The following is an 18,034-nucleotide window of genomic DNA, read 5'->3' as shown; positions in this document are numbered from 1 at the left end:
CAACATGTCGTGGTAAATTTTTTCTCCCATTTGGGACAGGTTTGGGTATATACTTCTCACAAACCAAAGCTTCCCATAACAAGATGATGGTTTCGGTAGGGAACATCTCATCTTTGGGGACGAAATGATATCCATTGCCTTTTATTGCTTCCAAAAAATTTCTTGTGTCAACATAGAACAACAGGAGTGTTGTGTCAATTTTTGTGATTTTTCGGGGTTCGTTTTTACATTTTTATGCATTAACTGAGTTTTCAATGCATTTATGTGCATAATTCAAATTTGAACTACATGCACATGCTCTAATGCATATAAATTAGTTGAAAATTCAAATCTGTGTCCTTGGGTGCATGCTTATGTCCCATGCAAGGAATGGGAATGAATTTCAAACACCAGGGCACCGTTGATTGCCAGCAAAACATTGAGATGCCTGGTTTTTAAATTCTAATAAATGCAAAACTCATATGAAATTCATGAAACTTGGCATGCTATCATGGAGCGGCATCAACATGCCGTGGTAAATTTTTTGTGCCATTTGGGGTAGGTTTGGGTATATGATTCTCACAAATCAGAGCTTCTCACAACAAGCATGATGGTTTCTGTAGGGATCGTCCCACCTTTGGGGACGAAGCGATATTCATTGTCTCTTATTGCTTCCAAAAAATTTCTCATGTCAACATAAAACAACAGGAGTATTGTGTCAATTTTTGTGATTTTTCAGGGTTCGTTTGGACATTTTTATGCATTAACTGAGTTTTCAATGCATTTATGTGCATAATTCAAATTTGAACTACATGCACATGCTCCAGTGCATATAAATTGGTTGAAAAATCAATCTGTGTCCTTGGATGCATGCTTAGGTCTCATGTAAGAAACATAATGAATTTCAAACACCAGGGCACCGTTGATTGCTGGTAAAACATTGAGATGCCTGGTTTTTAAATTCTAGTAAATCCAAAACTCGTCCGAAATTCATGAAACTTGGCATGCTATCATGGAGCGGCATCAACATGCTGTGGTAAAATTTTTGTCCCATTTGGGGCAGGTTTGGGTATATGCTTCTCACAAACGAGAGCTTCTCACAACAAGTATGATGGTTTCGGTAGAGAATGTCCCACCTTTGGGGACGAAACGATATCCATTGCCTCTTATTGCTTCCAAAAAAATTCTCGTGTCAACATAGAACAACAGTAGTGTTGTGTCAATTTTTGTGATTTTTTGGGGTTCGTTTGGACATTTTTATGCATTAACTGAGTTTTCAATGCATTTATGTGCATAATTCAAATTTGAACTAGATGCACATGCTCTAGTGCATATAAATTGGTTGAAAAATTAAATATGTGTCCTTGGGTGCACGCTTAGGTCCCATACAAGAAATGGGAATGAATTTCAAACATTGAGATGCCTGGTTTTTAAATTCTAGTTTTTAAATTGAGATGTTTGGTTTTTAAATTCTAGTAAATCCAAAACTCGTTTGAAATTGGCATACTATCATGGAATGGCACCCAACATGCTATGATATTTTTCATGTCCATTCTGAGAGAAGACGCACTCGAATAATGACAGCCAATAAAGGCATTTTGAAAAAGTAGCTGCCTCTTTAATATCTCAAACATTTGTCTAATTCGAACCGTGTGCGTTTTGTTAACCATTCACGTGACACCACGCGTCTTGGTTTTAATGGATGTAGGAGGTGCCGTGTGGACAGCTGCTTGACCTTGACTGAACGGAAGAGTGCAGTTCAGTGCGCAAGCTGACCGAGAGGAGTGCAAGTTGTCCTCGAATGTGCAGGATCATCAAGAAGCGTGCAAGCTTTACGCTGCGCATGCTCACTGGGAAGTGAGCCCTTTGACTTCCATGGTCGCCCACCTTCCTCTCCATGCGCGCCTCCCTCAACGGCATGGGACGCCGCCGTTGAACGCTACCTCTCAGCGCCGCCAGCTGCCGTCCTCCTGCCCCCCGCCCGTCGACCCTGGGACGACATGATGCAAAGTGAGAGCAGGATTTGTGCATCTCTTCAACGCAAACGGTTCTTTTAGATGACCCGTGTGCAACCACTTACAAATAATTTGGTGTGATTTGCATCTGTCATATTGGGTATGTTACCATTTGTCAAACTGGAAAGATTGACATTTATTGATCTAGCAACATTGCCATTTGTCAACCTTGTAACACTATGATTTGTCAAAATATGAAGTTAAAAATCACTAGCAATATCTAATTTTTACAACTAAAATTCAATAATTAAGCATAGATTTCATTCATAGATTAAGTAGTCGTTCTTAATTTATACAAACAGTTTAACTCGACAGCTGAACCGACCAAACTTTTTCCTAATTGTTGCCAACCACGTACTGAAATAGCTAGTTAACCTATATATACTAGCTAATTTTAAGTATGTTGTACAGTTCCACCACATCTATAGTCAGATGAACTGAACAAAATAGCCACTAAATACTACTACTACTGTGGAGGGGCTTTGTACTACTTCCGGCTCCCTCTCCTCTGCCGAGCGCGCTCAGTAAGAGGCGTAGGAGGAGGAGCCTACCGACGAGCTGGGCAACCGCAATACGATACCTGCCGTCGTTGCAGCTTCAGCAACGCTCACCTCGAACGCCCTCTGCCGCTCCAGACGACCCCTCTCAAAGCGGAGGTTCTCCTCGTAGATCTCCTGATTCCTCGCCTCTAAGGTGGCGTGTGCCGCGGCCTCGGCGGCGGTAAGGCTCTTTGCGTGCCCGACGAGGCGCTCCTCCTCCTCCCGCAGGAACTCGGTGTAGCGCACAAGGTCACTGACGCACGTGCGGACATCTACCTCCGCCTCCCGCCTTCGGGCGGCGGTGGTGGAGCGGGTGATGACCCCGGCGGTCGACGGTGGGCTGGCGGCCACGCCGGCCGACGATGGGGTGATGTCCACGACCACCACCTCCCGCCTTCGGGCCGCGGTGGCGAAGCGGGTGATGCCCACGGTGGCCGGCATTGGGGTGGCGGCCACGACGGCCACCTCCCGCCTTCGGGCCGCGGCGGCGGAACGGGAGATGGCCCTGGCTTTCGACGGTGGTGTGGCAGCAACAGCTGCCGACAGGCACCGGCGACTGAGCGTGTGGTGGGTGTTTCGCGCACACCCAACAGGGACACCACACGCACTACACTACGCGAGGGACTGCGCCACCGCCACGGTGTAGCCTCCCAGCTGGAGCTGTCCTCTGATGACGGCAGAGTGGCTGAGCGACGACGACGGACCGGTGCTATTGACGATTATGGGAGAAGCAGACAAGATAAGCTATAGGAAGGGAGCGGAAAATGCGACGCAGGACTCGCCGGCCATGAGGGTTTTTATAGCAGGCCGGTAAGCATTGGGATTTTGGGGGATTTCACCGAGTCGGGCGAGAAGTTTGCGCGGAAACCTGCGAGGTTGCGCGGGAATGGGCTCACCGACGATTCATTGGCGCCACCGTTTGGACGAAAGAACGCCCCGCGCGCTGCACAAGCTTGCGTCGTAAGCCGTCTGCGGCAGCGGGGTGACAAGACGTGCGAGAGGAGGACGAAAGGTCACGTATACATACGGTTAATAAAAAACATTTGCGATTTAATTACCTACTATACCCCTATCCTGATTTATAAGTTTGAATTAACTAATAAAATACGAATGCATGTCGCCAAAGATTATATAGTTAGATTCGTATTTGACATAGTTTTCAATTATATAATTTTTATAACATGCAGTAAAATTTTGTTGGTTAAATTTGAGGGCAAAGTATGCCATAGAATATAAAGGGGACTATAGACTAAACGGAGGTGGTAGCACACGCCGCTCTCTACGCAGCGACACAACTGTCGTCCGGCTTGTAGGCAACCATTTCCTGCGTGTTCAACTGCTCTATGCGTGTGGTTGCTTGCGGTTCAGGCGGCTGCGGCGCACTCTGCTCGCGTCCCGCTGCGCGCGTTCTGCTCTCGCGTCTCTTCGGGTGCTTTGCCCTCGTCCCTCCACGCGCGTTGCCAGTGTTCGGGGCCGGCGCACGATCATGCACGTTCGTGTGCATGCGGTTGCGCCGGGCGCGGCGCGATGATACAGTTACCCGCTGCAAAAACTGTCATGCGGACGCGCCGAGAATCCACGCCGCCCGACCCCCTTTTATTCCTGCGGTCGTTTACTTTCATCTCTCATCTCACATGACACAATGAGCACACCCACAAGGACACATACAGAAAGGATATCCAGCGATTCCAATGGCGCTTCCAGCGGCCGCCGACGACAACGGCGGGAAGTTCACCACGCAACACGTCGTGGACACCCACGTGAGGGGAAAGGCTCACTTGGTGGTGTACACGAACGATCCGGTCTCGGTGGAGAGCTCCATCCGAACTATAGAGCAGTTCCTGGTCGAGGACAAGTACCAAGTGGTCGGCTTCGACCTCGAGTACACCATGGGTCATGCCGGGCACAATCAGAAGGTTGTCGTCGTCTAGTTGTGCGTGCGACATGGCGTCCTCGTCTACCACTACCACCTGGCCACAGCGCCTTGTGAGCGTTTCTCCAGGTTTATCAACAGCTCCGACTACAGTTTCATTGTAGTGGACACCACAAACGATCTAAAATCGCTCAAGGTTTCGTGCTTAAAATGTCCGAATCTTGTCAACATCCAAAGCCACTACAAGGTCTGGGGTAGCGACAAAAACAAACTGAACTCCCTGGTTGACCTCGCTCGGCCATCATCAACCCCTACTACATGAAGATAAAGAGTGAGAGCAATAAGGGCAGGAACGCCTGGCACAGTGTGTGGCATAAGAGACTGGATGAACAACATGTCAAGTACGCGGCCATGGATGCATACACAAGCTACGAGATGTACAGACGGATCGTTGACATGAGGAACTGTCTTCTTCCTGACCCAGACGAGGGATCGAGCCACATAGCAATGACGGGAGCGTCACAATAAGTAGATGACTAGACGATCATTTCTCCTACTTTAGAAGGCACGCAATTGTTTATTGATGTGTGTGTGAATGATCTGTATAGTTACTTATGTAATTGGATGTTTATTTTAGTTATATATATACATGTTATTCTACTATAGACAGAGCAAATTACACGGCTTATTAGTAGCAATCGTCTGTGTTATTATTGGTCTTCGCACACATTTCTGATTACGAACTCGTTTGCCGCGTATCACACACATCTTGTTGAGTTGAATCGTTTACATTGTGTTGCCTAATCACACATAGTTTATCCTAATGAACCGTATGTAATATATCGCACATGCTTTCATTTGGCTGCCCGTCTTTTTTGTTCCTCCTCATCCCAAACAGTTAATTGAACTGAATCGTATGCCCTGCATCGCACACGCAACTACAATCTGTACCGTGTTTGATGCATCCGTCATCGCAAACGTTTTGCATTTTTTTGATGCTTTTTTTACACCCCCGTTTGTGATTATGGCATCGCACACAGTTTCGTCGAAGGGTCTCTGGTCGTAGTGTCATGTTTGGACCATCCTGCAGTAGTGTTTGCTTCATATAAGAGTTCGCCCAGACTTGTCCTTTGCTACAAAAAGGATTGGGCCACCTTGCTGCACCTTAGTTACTTTTGTTACTTGTTACCCGTTACGATTTATTTTATCACAAAACTATCTGTTACCGATAATTTCAGTGCTTGCAGAGAATACCTTGCTGAAAACCACTTGTCATTTCCTTCTGCTTCTCGTTGGGTTCGACACTCTTACTTATCGAAAGGACTACGATAGATCCCCTATACTTGTGGATCATCAGGTACCAATGTGAGGTTTTATTACAAGGATTGAACACAAGAGATGAACTAGGATTTTGAGATGAGATGTTGCCTTTGAAAATGTTGACGAAGATTGCCCCTCCCACGATGAGAGGGTTGTTGGTGATGACAATAGCTTCGGTTTCCCCCTCCTGGAAGGAAGTATCCCCGACGGAATCGCTTCGCCGGAGAGCAAAAGTGCTCCTGCCCAAGTTCCGCCTCGAGACGGCGGCGCTTTGTCCCAAAATTCCTGTCCTTATTTTCTCTAGGGCAAAAGACCCTATGTACTAGAAAATGGGCACCGGAGGTGGGCCAGGGCTCCCACTACCCACCAGGGCGCCATGGGGGACAGGCGCACCCTGGTGCCTAGTGGGCACCTGGGTGTCCCTTTCTGTTATTTCTTTATTCCAATATTTTTATATATTTTAAAATAATTTTTCGTAAAATTTCAACTCGTTTGAAGCTGAATAACAAGGTGGTATTCATAAATGCGTGTCTTGGTGGATAGTGAGGGCATTATTTTTATTGTCCATGTCTATGAAGGTATCTGTGTTGGAGATGCTCTAAAATGTCAGAAGGCCTGACAAATTGAAAATCTAGGGGACACAAAGAAAAGGAAACAGTAAAAGAAGAGAAAAGAAAAGGAAACATGAAAGACAACCAGATTGGAACCCTCCAACTCAGACACAGTCACCACCCTGTCCCCTCGTCTTCCTCGGCCCTCGCTTCGTTCTCCGCGGGAGCCGGCGAGCCGCCGCCCCACTCACTCTCTCTCCCCCCGTCCACCGCACGCCTCCGCCACGCCATTCCCATATGCTCTTCTCCGGCGAGGTAAAGAAACCATCTTTCTCACATTTCCCTCCCCTCTCCTTTCTTGCTGGTGCCACCGTCCTAGCGGTTACTCAGCTAGATCTGCACGCATTTGGCGTTTCTTGGCAGCAGATCTTGAGCGTGGATCCCCCTTTACCCGGATCCATAGTGGTCTGGATCCGGCTTTTCCGCGGCGCTGGTCGGATTTGGTGCGCTCCTCACTGTGGGAACGAAAGACCACATGTTTTGTTTGTGGGATCGTATAGCGTGTGCGTTTGAGTTTCTTGGTGTTAGTTTCTTCACGCATGCGTTTGATCGTTTTTTGGTGTTAGTTTCTTCACGCATGCGTGGATTCACAGTCAGCCGATGCACATTTGTTCCACCAAGTTCCGTGGATTTGTATCTTGCGAGGACCGTCAAGTTAAATATCTCTGAAGTAAGCACCATGATTAGCAATCTTACACTACATTGTGCATTCTCGTGGGGTGCAGGGCAACAGAGCATGATTCTGTGGCAAGGTTGAATGGCGGTGAGTTAGGGATATACGAGACTGTGCGGAGCAGGGGTTATTAATAAATTGTGCAAGAGGCGAGCCTTGGCCGAGATGGATGCCGTTGTTGATGTTGCCGATGCTATGGGCGCTGTGACTATAGAGAACGGGGCGAAGCTGGAGTTGCCTGACAGTGTAGAGGAGCGCGGCGAAGAGCATGATGCGCAGGCCAACAGAGACCATTCAGGGGAGAGTGAGGTGATCAACCCGCACGAAGAGGCAGGTGGAGAAGCCACCTCACAGCCAGAAGGGAGGAAGATCGGCCGTTCCAAGGTGATCTTGTGACAGTGATGTTTTGTGCCTGTCTGGTGACAATACTGTTCTGATTAGTGTTTTCTACATGATGTGCTTATAGGGAGCTGCAAGTCATGGTCCTAAGGTTGCAAAGACAAGGAGCCCAAAGAGTGGAGATGAAGGTCTAGCAAGGAGAAGCACCCCTAGTTCCTCTCTTCGTAAGGCACCCATTGCGCGAGTATCGCATGCAGACTCAGGCACTGGCTCTTGTACCAATGGTGATCCGAGTGTCGATAAGAAAGTGAGTTCTCCGTTCTGCTTGATTTTATTATTCCTATGTTACCCGGAATTGGTTCCATATCCAAGCCAGCCAGGTCTCAAATACTTTGTTTGGTAATGGTAATCAGAAATCTGGAAAGATCGAGTCTCGTCCGTCTGCCAAGGAGACATCATTGCTCGAGGACGCAAAGTATGCATATTTCTTTCCTGTTTCTGCGTTATTTCTTGTGTACTGTGGTCTTACTTCCTGTTTTGAGACAGAGTGGATTTTGCCCTATATTTCTTTGTATATCTAACTTTTAGTAATCAAGATAAGTTCTAACCAAAGTTATGGTGCCATTTAAAGATTAACCTTTTGTTGCTAGTTAGTGATTTGTTAAAAATAGGGAATTGTACCATGTTTCCATTTCTTGGATTACCTCAATGTGGTAAACACATGTATGCTCACCCTCAGACGGTCAGACATCAGTTCAATTGAAATAATACTTATTTGATCTATTTCTCTACTATGTCACTGAAGCGACACCTTTTCATCTCGTCATTTATCGACCTGCCACAAACCTCAACAAGTGTGTCAGTATTGGAAGTTAACTTTAGTATTTCCAGCATTTGGATGTCATGTACTACCTCTGTTTCTAAATATAAGATGTTTTGGCAGTTTAAATTGAACTGCCAAAACGTCTTATATTTAGGAACAGAGGGTGTACTTCATAAAGCCCTGCTCAATATCGGTCAGTTGAAGTATTGTGCTTCCTTTTCTCATTGTCAAGTTCAACTTAGGGCCGAGTCTGTGGACCATATTTGCATAATTGCATCTAAGGTCTTTGGGAATTTCTCTTACATTTCATGCTCCATTCTTCCTTTTCCCCGTTAATACTATCTAGTTTTGTTGGATACTCACAGAGTCACCATATTTGCATAATTGCATCTAAGGTCTTTGGGAATTTCTCTTACATTTCATGCTCCATTCTTCCTTTTCCCCGTTAATACTATCTAGTTTTGTTGGATACTCACAGAGTCACTTATGCTGTTATATTCACCCCCACAGATCCAGGGAGGGAAGTAAAGCTCAAAAGCAATCAGACCAGCATTCTTCCATCAGAAGAGATGAAGAAGATTTAAATAGTGAAAGTTCAAAAGCTCGAAGGGCTGGCAGCACTCCTGCCTATGGATTCAGTTTCAAGTGTGATGAGAGAGCTGAAAAAAGAAGAGAGGTAATTTCTGGTCTAATACCCTATTTCCCTGATTTTATTTGGAGAAAAAAAAGCAGATTTGATTCAGCTATTTTGTTTACCCAATATATAGTTCTACTCAAAGCTTGAGGAGAAGATTCACGCAAGAGAGATGGAAATAAGCAATATGCAAGCTAAATCGAAGGTGACATTGTGTTATCTCTTGGAAATGTTAAATGTTATTCTTGCATCTCATATGTTACTTGCTGACATTTGTTGCCTTATTATTCACAGGAGACTGAAGAAGCTGAACTCAAAATGCTGAGAAAAAGCTTAAAGTTCAAGGCAACGCCGATGCCAAGCTTCTCCCCACCACCAAAGGTTGAACTGAAAAAGGTAATACTGCTTTGCTCCTCATTCCTTCTGAATCCCTGGCTTTTCAACAAGTTAATTCATGACAGTGTCATGTGACTTATCTATACCAATATAAAAGGATCCAAATAGGCAGATCCAAACCATCTCGACCGTCAAATCATGTTATCTAGCGGTTCAAATCGCTTCAATGTTGAGCACCAAACACGTTTAACGCTCTAATTACCCACTACTGCCATTGGTTATAAACACGTTTTGACTCAACGCTATCCCTTGAAATCTGCCATGTAATTAATATCCTACCATTCCCGTGAAAAAGTAATTGGTATCTTACCAAATACGAACGTGCAACAGATATATCTTACCTAATATAACGTGCAACTAATATCCTACTTAATATAAACGTGCGTTGCACGTACATTATTACTAGTGTAAGAAGGAGCCGAGTGTGGGGTTATCCCTTACTGGGCAAATAACCATGAACCCCCTCGCTCCCGCCCGAAAAAAAAAACATTTGCATTTCATTGTATACAGGAAATAGAACTTCATCACTTAAAAACAGGACTTCAGGAAAACATTAAAATGCTATGTTCAGAAGATATACTGAAAATGGAACTTTTCATGCGCTCAAACACCAAGATTTAAAAGTATATTAAAAATGTTAATCATCAGAAAATTCTGTATGCCATGTGGATATTATAGCTGCATTTGGATGGGATGCTGTTGCAGAGCCTTTATACTCATAGAAAAATCTGTACTGCCAGTTAAGGTACATGCAAAACTGCAGGGCCTTGAGACAAGATCAATATTAGTACTCAGACCTGCCTGATCTAAAATTTAAAATTCACTGTACGGCAGAAAATAATCTTTTACCTTGCAGCATTCTAGTCTATTCAATAGCAACCTACCAATTGTAGAGTTGAAGCATAAAGATGGGATAAAATCACACTTCTCTATTTTGATAGTCATCATTTAAAGCAACTATGAACCAATTGTACGCTACCATGGTGCTGAATCATCTGAACCAGTCCAGAAACAAACAGCACATGCTCCACTTAACATCCTGCACTGTGAACATTAGCTAAAACGTGTTGCCGCATTCTAAACATTGGACAATATCACAGTACTTATTACCTTGTTGTGTTATTTCTTATTTGTTGTAGATTCCTCCCACTAGAGCTAAATCACCAAAGCTTGGCCGTTCCAAGAACAAATCTGGGCTGGAGGCTGAAGAAAGTACCACCCCAAGCCATCCTATCCGTGTGAGCCTTGATGAGAAGGCTACTCAAAATGGTGCGAAGAAAGTAACCCCATCAAACTCAGTGAAGAAGCCCCAGAGGAAGTCACTCCCGAAATTGCCATCAGAGGCAAGTGGCCCACTTGAGGCCACACAGCCAAAAAGCATGGAGGACCTAAACACAGATAATCATCAGGAGTCAGGGTCGCCAGCAAAGCAGCTTCAGGAAACCGAGTCGATCGCCAGCAACGCCCAGGAGCCGATCCGAGCTAAAGTTACCCCCGACGACCAAGAACTCGACGAACAGGCATCCGTGTAGCAACGGCCATGGTGACCAAATCCTTCGATTTTGTGATGGCAGGTGTGCATGCCTCTGGCTTTGTCGCGTATTGTGCCATATTTCGATAGTGTATCTAGTGGCCTGTGTTCTATAATATAAACCAACGCTTGTCTCGTCTTTGTTGAGTCTAGCATCTGTGTTGCTTCTGTTCATAATCGTAAGCGAGGCTCCAGTGTCGTGTGCAACTGCAAATAGTTTTGCCCTATTTTCTACTGCTGCTGCTATTGGTCCAGATGAACTTTGTCTCCCTGCTTTGATTTATAATTTTGTGATGTCCGTGCTGCATTGCAATGGGAGCAGCAAAAGGGACGGTGTAAACACTGATAAAAGTGTTGTTTTATAATTTGTGAATACGTGCTTGGGTCCTCTTCTCGTTTCAATGGACAAGAAAAAAGCGCTAACTTCATTCAGCTCAAGTGCAAGTTACTGCGTGGTTTACAAAGCCCTGCTTCCAGGGAATGTTCAGATCTGCGAAGAAAGTTACTGAGTGGAGGAGCTCTAATCTCCCAAGGGATGCACTCAGAGTGGAGGTCCTGGAAGCCACAGTGCCAGCGTGAGAAAAGTTGTCCTGTTGAAGCTGGAGCTTGGCTGAAAGATCTTCCTCCCTTCCGGCCGGGCTCCTCAAACACTTCCTCTACGTCTAGGCTGACCGGCTCTCCTGTCTCATGTCCAGCCTAAATCTGAACAGATATGGGAGACCCTGGCTCGTCTACCACGTTAGATTCGGCCCACAATGACCCACCGCGACTTTACATATATTTGTTCTCGTCTGCATCCCAAAACCTAGTCACTTAATTCCACTATACCCTGCCCCCAAGCTTCGTTTCGGCGATCTTCGTCCTTCTCCGGCATGACTGGCATTAGATCCAACTTTGAGACCTTATTTTCTGTGGACTGGGACCTCGTCCCATGCGGGCTCGAGGAGGAGATGACCGTTCGCATGGCTCTCTGCCGCTCTCGGGAGGAGTTTGCCCGATCGCGATCACACTAGATACGGTGGGTATCCATTGTGGCCGTGCAAATGGCGCTTGGATCCGGCGGGAGGCGCGTGACCGCTGCCTCGTCGGACGCGGCGCAGTTCGTCTGGCACCCCAATGCTGGGGCGTACGTAACCCCTCCGATGGCACCTCTTCTTGGCGGCGGACTCCGAGTCAGAGGTAAACGGCGGCATGCATGGTCCTGACCCATCTTGTGTTATGGTGCGGGGTGCTTGCTGTGCTAGGCAGAGGGCGTGGGAGGCAATTGTAGCTCTCGCGGCCGAGGTCGCGGAGGTGGAGTCGCCCGCCGCCATGGAGCCGCTACGGATGACCAGCACCCCCTGGTGCCGCAGCGAAGTCATGGTGGTGTCAGGATCCGGTCATGGGTGGTTCTGAAGGAAATATGCCCTAGAGGCAATAATAAAGTTATTATTTATTTCCTTATATCATGATAAATGTTTATTATTTATGCTATAATTGTATTAACCGGAAACTTAGTACATGTGTGAATACATAGACAAACAGAGTGTCACTAGTTTGCCTCTACTTGACTAGCTCGTTGAATCAATGATGGTTATGTTTCCTAACCATAGACATGAGTTGTTATTTGATTAACGGGATCACATCATTAGAGAATGATGTGATTGACTTGACCCATTCCGTTAGCTTAGCACTTGATCATTTAAGTTTACTGCTATTGCTTTCTTCATGACTTATACATGTTCCTATGACTATGAGATTATGCAACTCCCGATTACCGGAGGAACACTTTGTGTGCTACCAAATGTCACAACGTAACTGGGTGATTATAAAGGTGCTCTACAGGTGTCTCCGATGGTACTTGTTGAGTTGGCATAGATCGAGATTAGGATTTGTCACTCCGATTGTCGGAGAGGTATCTCTGGGCCCTCTCGGTAATGCACATCACTAAAGCCTTGCAAGCTATGCAACTAATGAGTTAGTTGCGGGATAGTGCATTACAGAACGAGTAAAGAGACTTGCCGGTAACGAGATTGAACTAGGTATTGAGATATCGACGATCGAATCTCGGGCAAGTAACATACCGATGACAAAGGGAACAACGTATATTGTTATGCGGTTTGACCAATAAAGATCTTCGTAGAATATGTAGGAGCCAATATGAACATCCAGGTTCCGCTATTGGTTATTGACCGGAGACGTGTCTCGGTCATGTCTACATAGTTCACGAACCCGTAGGGTCCGCACGCTTAAAGTTCTGTGACGATCGGTATTATGAGTTTTTGTGTTTTGATGTACCGAAGGTAGTTCGGAGTCCCGGATGTGATCACGGACATGACGAGGAGTCTCGAAATGGTCGAGACATAAAGATTGATATATTGGAAGGTTATATTCGGACACCGAAAGGGTTCCGGAGGTTACCGGATAAATACCGGAGTACCGGGGGTTACCGGAACCCCCCGGGGCTTAATGGGCCCTACATGGGCCTTAGTGGAAATAGAGGGCAGCAAGGGGAGTGTGGGGCGCGCCCCCAAGGCCCAAACCGAATTGGTTTAGAGCAAGGGGGGCCGGCCCCCTCTTTCCTTCTCCTCCTCCCCCTTTCCTTCCCCCTCTCCTACTCCTACTAGGAAAGGAGGAGTCCTACTCCCGGTGGGAGTAGGATTCCCCCCTTGGCGCGCCCTCCTTGGCCGGCCGCCTCTCCCCCCTTGCTCCTTTATATACGGGGGCAAGGGGCACCTCTAGACACACAAGTTGATCATTGATCTCTCCCAGCCGTGTGCGGTGCCCCCCTCCACCATAATCCACCTCGGTCATATCGTAGCGGTGCTTAGACGAAGCCCTGCGACGGTAGCTTCATCAACATCGTCACCATGCCATCATGCTGAAGAAACTCTCCCTCGAGCTCTACTGGATCGTGAGTTCGCGGGACGTCACCGAGCTGAACATGTGCTGAACGCGGAGGTGCCGTATGTTCGGTACTGAGGATCGGTCGATCATGAAGACGTACGACTACATTAACCGCGTTGTCATAACGCTTCCGCTTAACGGTCTACGAGGGTACGTGGACGACTCTCTCCCCTCTCGTTGCTATGCATCACCATGATCTTGCGTGTGCGTAGGATTTTTTTTTGAAATTACTACATTCCCCAAGAGTGGTATTCGAGCCAGGTTTATGCGTAGATGTTATATGCACGAGTAGAACACAAGTGAGTTGTGGGCGATACGAGTCATACTGCTTACCAGCATGTCATACTTTGGTTCGGAGGTATTGTTGGATGAAGCGGCCCAGACCGACATTATGCGTACGCTTCAGCGAGACTGGTTCTATCGATGTGCTTCACACACAGGTGGCTGGCGGGTGTCAGTTTCTCCAACTTTAGTTGAACCGAGTGTGGCTACGCCCGGTCCTTGAGAAGGTTAAAACAACACTAACTTGACGAACTATCGTTGTGGTTTTGATGCGTAGGTAAGAATGGTTCTTGCTCAGCTCGTAGCAGCCACGTAAAACTTGCAACAACAAAGTAGAGGACGTCTAACTTGTTTTTGCAGGGCATGTTATGATGTGATATGGTCAAGACATGATGCTATATTTTTGTATGAGATGATCATGTTTTGTAACGGAGTTATCGGCAACTGGCAGGAGCCATATGGTTGTTGCTTTATTGTATGCAATGCAATCGCCATGTAATTGCTTTACTTGATCACTAAGCGGTAGCAATAGTCGTAGAAGAAATAGTTGGCGAGACGACACCGATGCTACAGTGGAGATAAAGGTGTTGCGCCGGTGACGATGGTGATCATGACGGTGCTTTGGAGATGGAGATCAAAGGCAAAAGATGATGATGGCCATATCATATCACTTATATTGATTGCATGTGATGTTTATCCATTATGCATCTTATTCTGCTTTGATTGACGGTAGCATTATAAGATGACCCCTCACTAAATTTCAAGGTATAAGTGTTCTCCCTGAGTATGCACCGTTGTGAAAATTCGTCGCGCCGAGACACCACGTGATGATCGGGTGTGATAAGATCTACGTTCAAATACAACGGGTGTAAGCCAGTTTTGCACACGCAGAATACTCGGGTTAAACTTGACGAGCCTAGCATATGCAGATATGGCCTCGGAATACTGAGACTGAAAGGTCGAGCGTGAATCATATAATAGATATGATTAACATAGTGATGTTCACCATTGAAAACTACTCCATCTCACGTGATGATCGGACATGATTTAGTTGATTTGGATCACGTGATCGTTTAGATGACTAGAGGGATGTCTATCTAAGTGGGAGTTCTTAAGTAATATGATTATTTGAACTTAAATTTATCATGAAGTTAGTCCTGATAGTATTTGCATATCTATGTTATAGATCAATAGCTCGCACATAGCTTCCCCATTTATTTTTGATATGTTCCTAGAGAAAAATAAACTGAAAGATGTTAGTAGCAATGATGCGGATTGGATCCGCGATCTGAGGATTATCCTCATTGCTGCACAGAAGAATTATGTCCTTGATGCACCGCTAGGTGACGGACCTATTGCAGGAGCATATGCAGACGTTATGAACGTTTGGAAAAGCTCGGTATGATGACTACTTGATAGTTTAGTGCACCATGCTTTACGGCTTAGAACCGGGACTTGAAAAATGTTTTGAATGCCACAGAGCATATAAGATGTTCCAAGAGTTGAAATTAGTATTTCATACTCATGCCCGTGTTGGGAGGTAGGAGACCTCTGACAGTACTTTGCCTACAAAGATGGAGGAGAATAGCTCAACCAGTGAGCATGTGCTCAGATTGTCTGGGTACTGCAATTGTTTGAATCAAGTGGGAGTTAATCTTCCAGATAAGATAGTAATTGACAAAGTTCTCTAGTCACTATCACCAAATTACTAGAACTTAGTGATGAACTATAATATGCAAGGGATAACAGAATTGATTCCCAAGCTCTTCATGATGCAGAAATCGACGAAGGTTGAAATCAAGAAAAGCATCAAGTGTTGATGGTTGACAAGACCACTAGTTTCAAGAAAAGGGCAAAGGGAAGAAGGGGAACTTCAAGAAGAACGACAAAGCAAGTTGCTGCTCAAGTGAAGAAGCCCAAGTCTAGACCTAAGCCTGAGACTAAGTGCTTCTACTGCAAAGGGACTAGTCACTGCAAGCAGAAATGCCCCAAGTATTTGGCGGATAAGAAAGATGGCAAAGTGAATAAAGGTATATCTGATATACATGTTATTGATGTGTACTTTACTAGTGTTTATAGCAACCCCTCAGTATTTGATACTAGTTTAGATGCTAAGATTAGTAACTCGAAACGGGAGTTGCAGAATGAACAGAGACTAGTTAAGGGTGAAGTGACGATGTGTGTTGGAAGTGGTTCCAAGATTGATATGATCATCATCGCACACTCCCTATACTTTCGGGATTAGTGTTGAACCTAAATAAATGTTATTTGGTGTTTGCGTTAAACATGAATATGATTTGATCATGTTTATTGCAATACGGTTATTCATTTAAAGTCAGATAATAATTGTTGTTCTGTCTGCATGAATAAAACCTTCAATGGTCATACACCCAAGGTGAATGGTTTATTGAATCTCGATCGTAGTGATACACATATTCATAATATTGAAGCCAAAAGATGCAAAGTTAATAATGATAGTGCAACTTATTTGTGGCACTGCCGTTTAGGTCATATTGGTGTAAAGCGCATGAAGAAAATCCATGCTGATGGGCTTTTGGAATCACTTGATTATGAATTCGTTGATGCTTGCGAACCATGCCTCATGGGCAAGATGACTAAGACTCCATTCTCCAGAACAATGGAGCAAGCAACAGACTTGTTGGAAATAATACATACTGATGTATGCAGTCCGATGAGTGTTGAGGCTCGCGACAGGTATCGTTATTTTCTGACCTTCACAAATGATTTGAGTAAGATACGGGTATATCTTCTTGATGAAACATAAATATGAAACATTTAAAAAGTTCAAATAATTTTAGAGTGAAGTGGAAAATCATCGTAACAAGAAAATAAAGTTTCTACAATCTGATCATGGAGGAGAATATTTGAGTTACGAGTTTGGTCTTCATTTGAAACAATGCGGAATAGTTTCGCAACTCACGCCACCTGGAACACCATAGCGTAATGGTGTGTCTGGACATCGTAACCGTACTATATTAGATATGGTGCAATCTATGATGTCTCTTACCGATTTACCACTATCGTTTTGGGCTTATGCATTAGAGACAACTGCATTCACGTTAAATAGGGCACCATCTAAATCCGTTGAGACGACGCCATATGAACTGTGGTTTGGCAAGAAACCAAAGTTGTCGTTTCTTAAAGTTTGGGGTTGCGATGCTTATGTGAAAAAGTTTCATCCTGATAAGCTCAAACCCAGATCGGAGAAATGTGTCTTCATAGGATAACCAAAGGAGACAGTTGGGTACACCTTCTATCACATATCCGAAGGCAAGACATTCGTTACTAAGAATGGATCCTTTCTAGAGAAGGAGTTTCTCTCGAAAGAAGTGGGTGGGAAGAAAGTAGAACTTGATGAGGTAACTGTACCTGCTCCCTTATTGGAAAGTAGTTCATCACAGAAATCTGTTCCTGTGACTCCTACACTAATTAGTGAGGAAACTAATGATGATGATCATGTAACTTCAGATCAAGTTACTACCGAACCTCGTAGGTAAACCAGAGTGAGATCCACACCAGAATGGTACGGTAATCCTGTTCTGGATGTCATGTTACTTGACCATGACGAACCTACGAACTATGAGGAAGTGATGATGAGCCCAGATTCCGCGAAATGGTTTGAGACCATGAAATCTGAGATGGGATCCATGTATGAGAACAAAGTATGGACTTTGATTGACTTTCCCGATGATCGGTGAATCATTAAGAGTAAATGGATCTTCAAGAGGAAGACGGACGCTGATAGTAGTGTTACTATCTAAAAAGCTCGAATTGTCGCAAAATGTTTTCGACAAGTTCAAGGTGCTGACTACGATGAGATTTTCTCACTCGTATCGATGCTTAAAAGTTTGTCCGAATCATGTTAGCAATTGCTGCATTTTATGAAATCTGGCAAATGGATGTCAAAACTGTATTCCTTCATGGATTTCTTAAAGAAGAGTTGCATATGATGCAACCAAAAGGTTTTGTCGATCCTAAAAGGTGCTAACAAAATGAGCAAGCTCCAATGATCCATCTATGGACTGACGCAAGCATCTCAGAGTTGGAATATACACTTTGATGAGTTGATTAAAGCATATGGTTTTATACAGACTTGCGGTGAAGCTTGTATT

The 18,034-nt window shown here is 45.0% G+C and overlaps 1 protein-coding gene across 1 annotated transcript; it reads left to right on the top strand.

Moving 5' to 3' along the window:
• Window positions 1-6,410: 6,410 nt before the first annotated feature.
• Window positions 6,411-11,073, top strand: LOC125512244 (uncharacterized). The gene is made up of 8 exons (XM_048677337.2): window positions 6,411-6,592; window positions 7,063-7,394; window positions 7,477-7,656; window positions 7,763-7,824; window positions 8,683-8,848; window positions 8,940-9,011; window positions 9,101-9,202; window positions 10,342-11,073. The coding sequence occupies exons 2-8, from the start codon at window positions 7,176-7,178 to the stop codon at window positions 10,732-10,734; spliced, it is 1,194 nt and encodes a 397-aa protein (XP_048533294.1). The 5' UTR covers window positions 6,411-6,592; window positions 7,063-7,175; the 3' UTR covers window positions 10,735-11,073.
• The last annotated feature ends 6,961 nt before the right edge of the window (window positions 11,074-18,034 follow it).

The sequence above is a fragment of the Triticum urartu genome, chromosome 6A, assembly GCF_056163025.1.
Source record: "Triticum urartu cultivar PI428250 chromosome 6A, HENAU_Tu73, whole genome shotgun sequence".
In the NCBI taxonomy this organism is placed as follows: domain Eukaryota; kingdom Viridiplantae; phylum Streptophyta; class Magnoliopsida; order Poales; family Poaceae; genus Triticum; species Triticum urartu.
This window is presented reverse-complemented; position numbering and strand designations above follow the sequence as displayed.

Bases quoted from the DNA above. Each gene is read 5' to 3' on its own strand.
- LOC125512244 (XM_048677337.2), top strand. From the start codon at position 7,176: ATGGATGCCGTTGTTGATGTTGCCGATGCTATGGGCGCTGTGACTATA. The intron at 7,825-8,682 runs GTATGCATATTT...TCACCCCCACAG, and splicing joins TCATTGCTCGAGGACGCAAA to ATCCAGGGAGGGAAGTAAAG. The intron at 8,849-8,939 runs GTAATTTCTGGT...CCCAATATATAG, and splicing joins GAGCTGAAAAAAGAAGAGAG to TTCTACTCAAAGCTTGAGGA.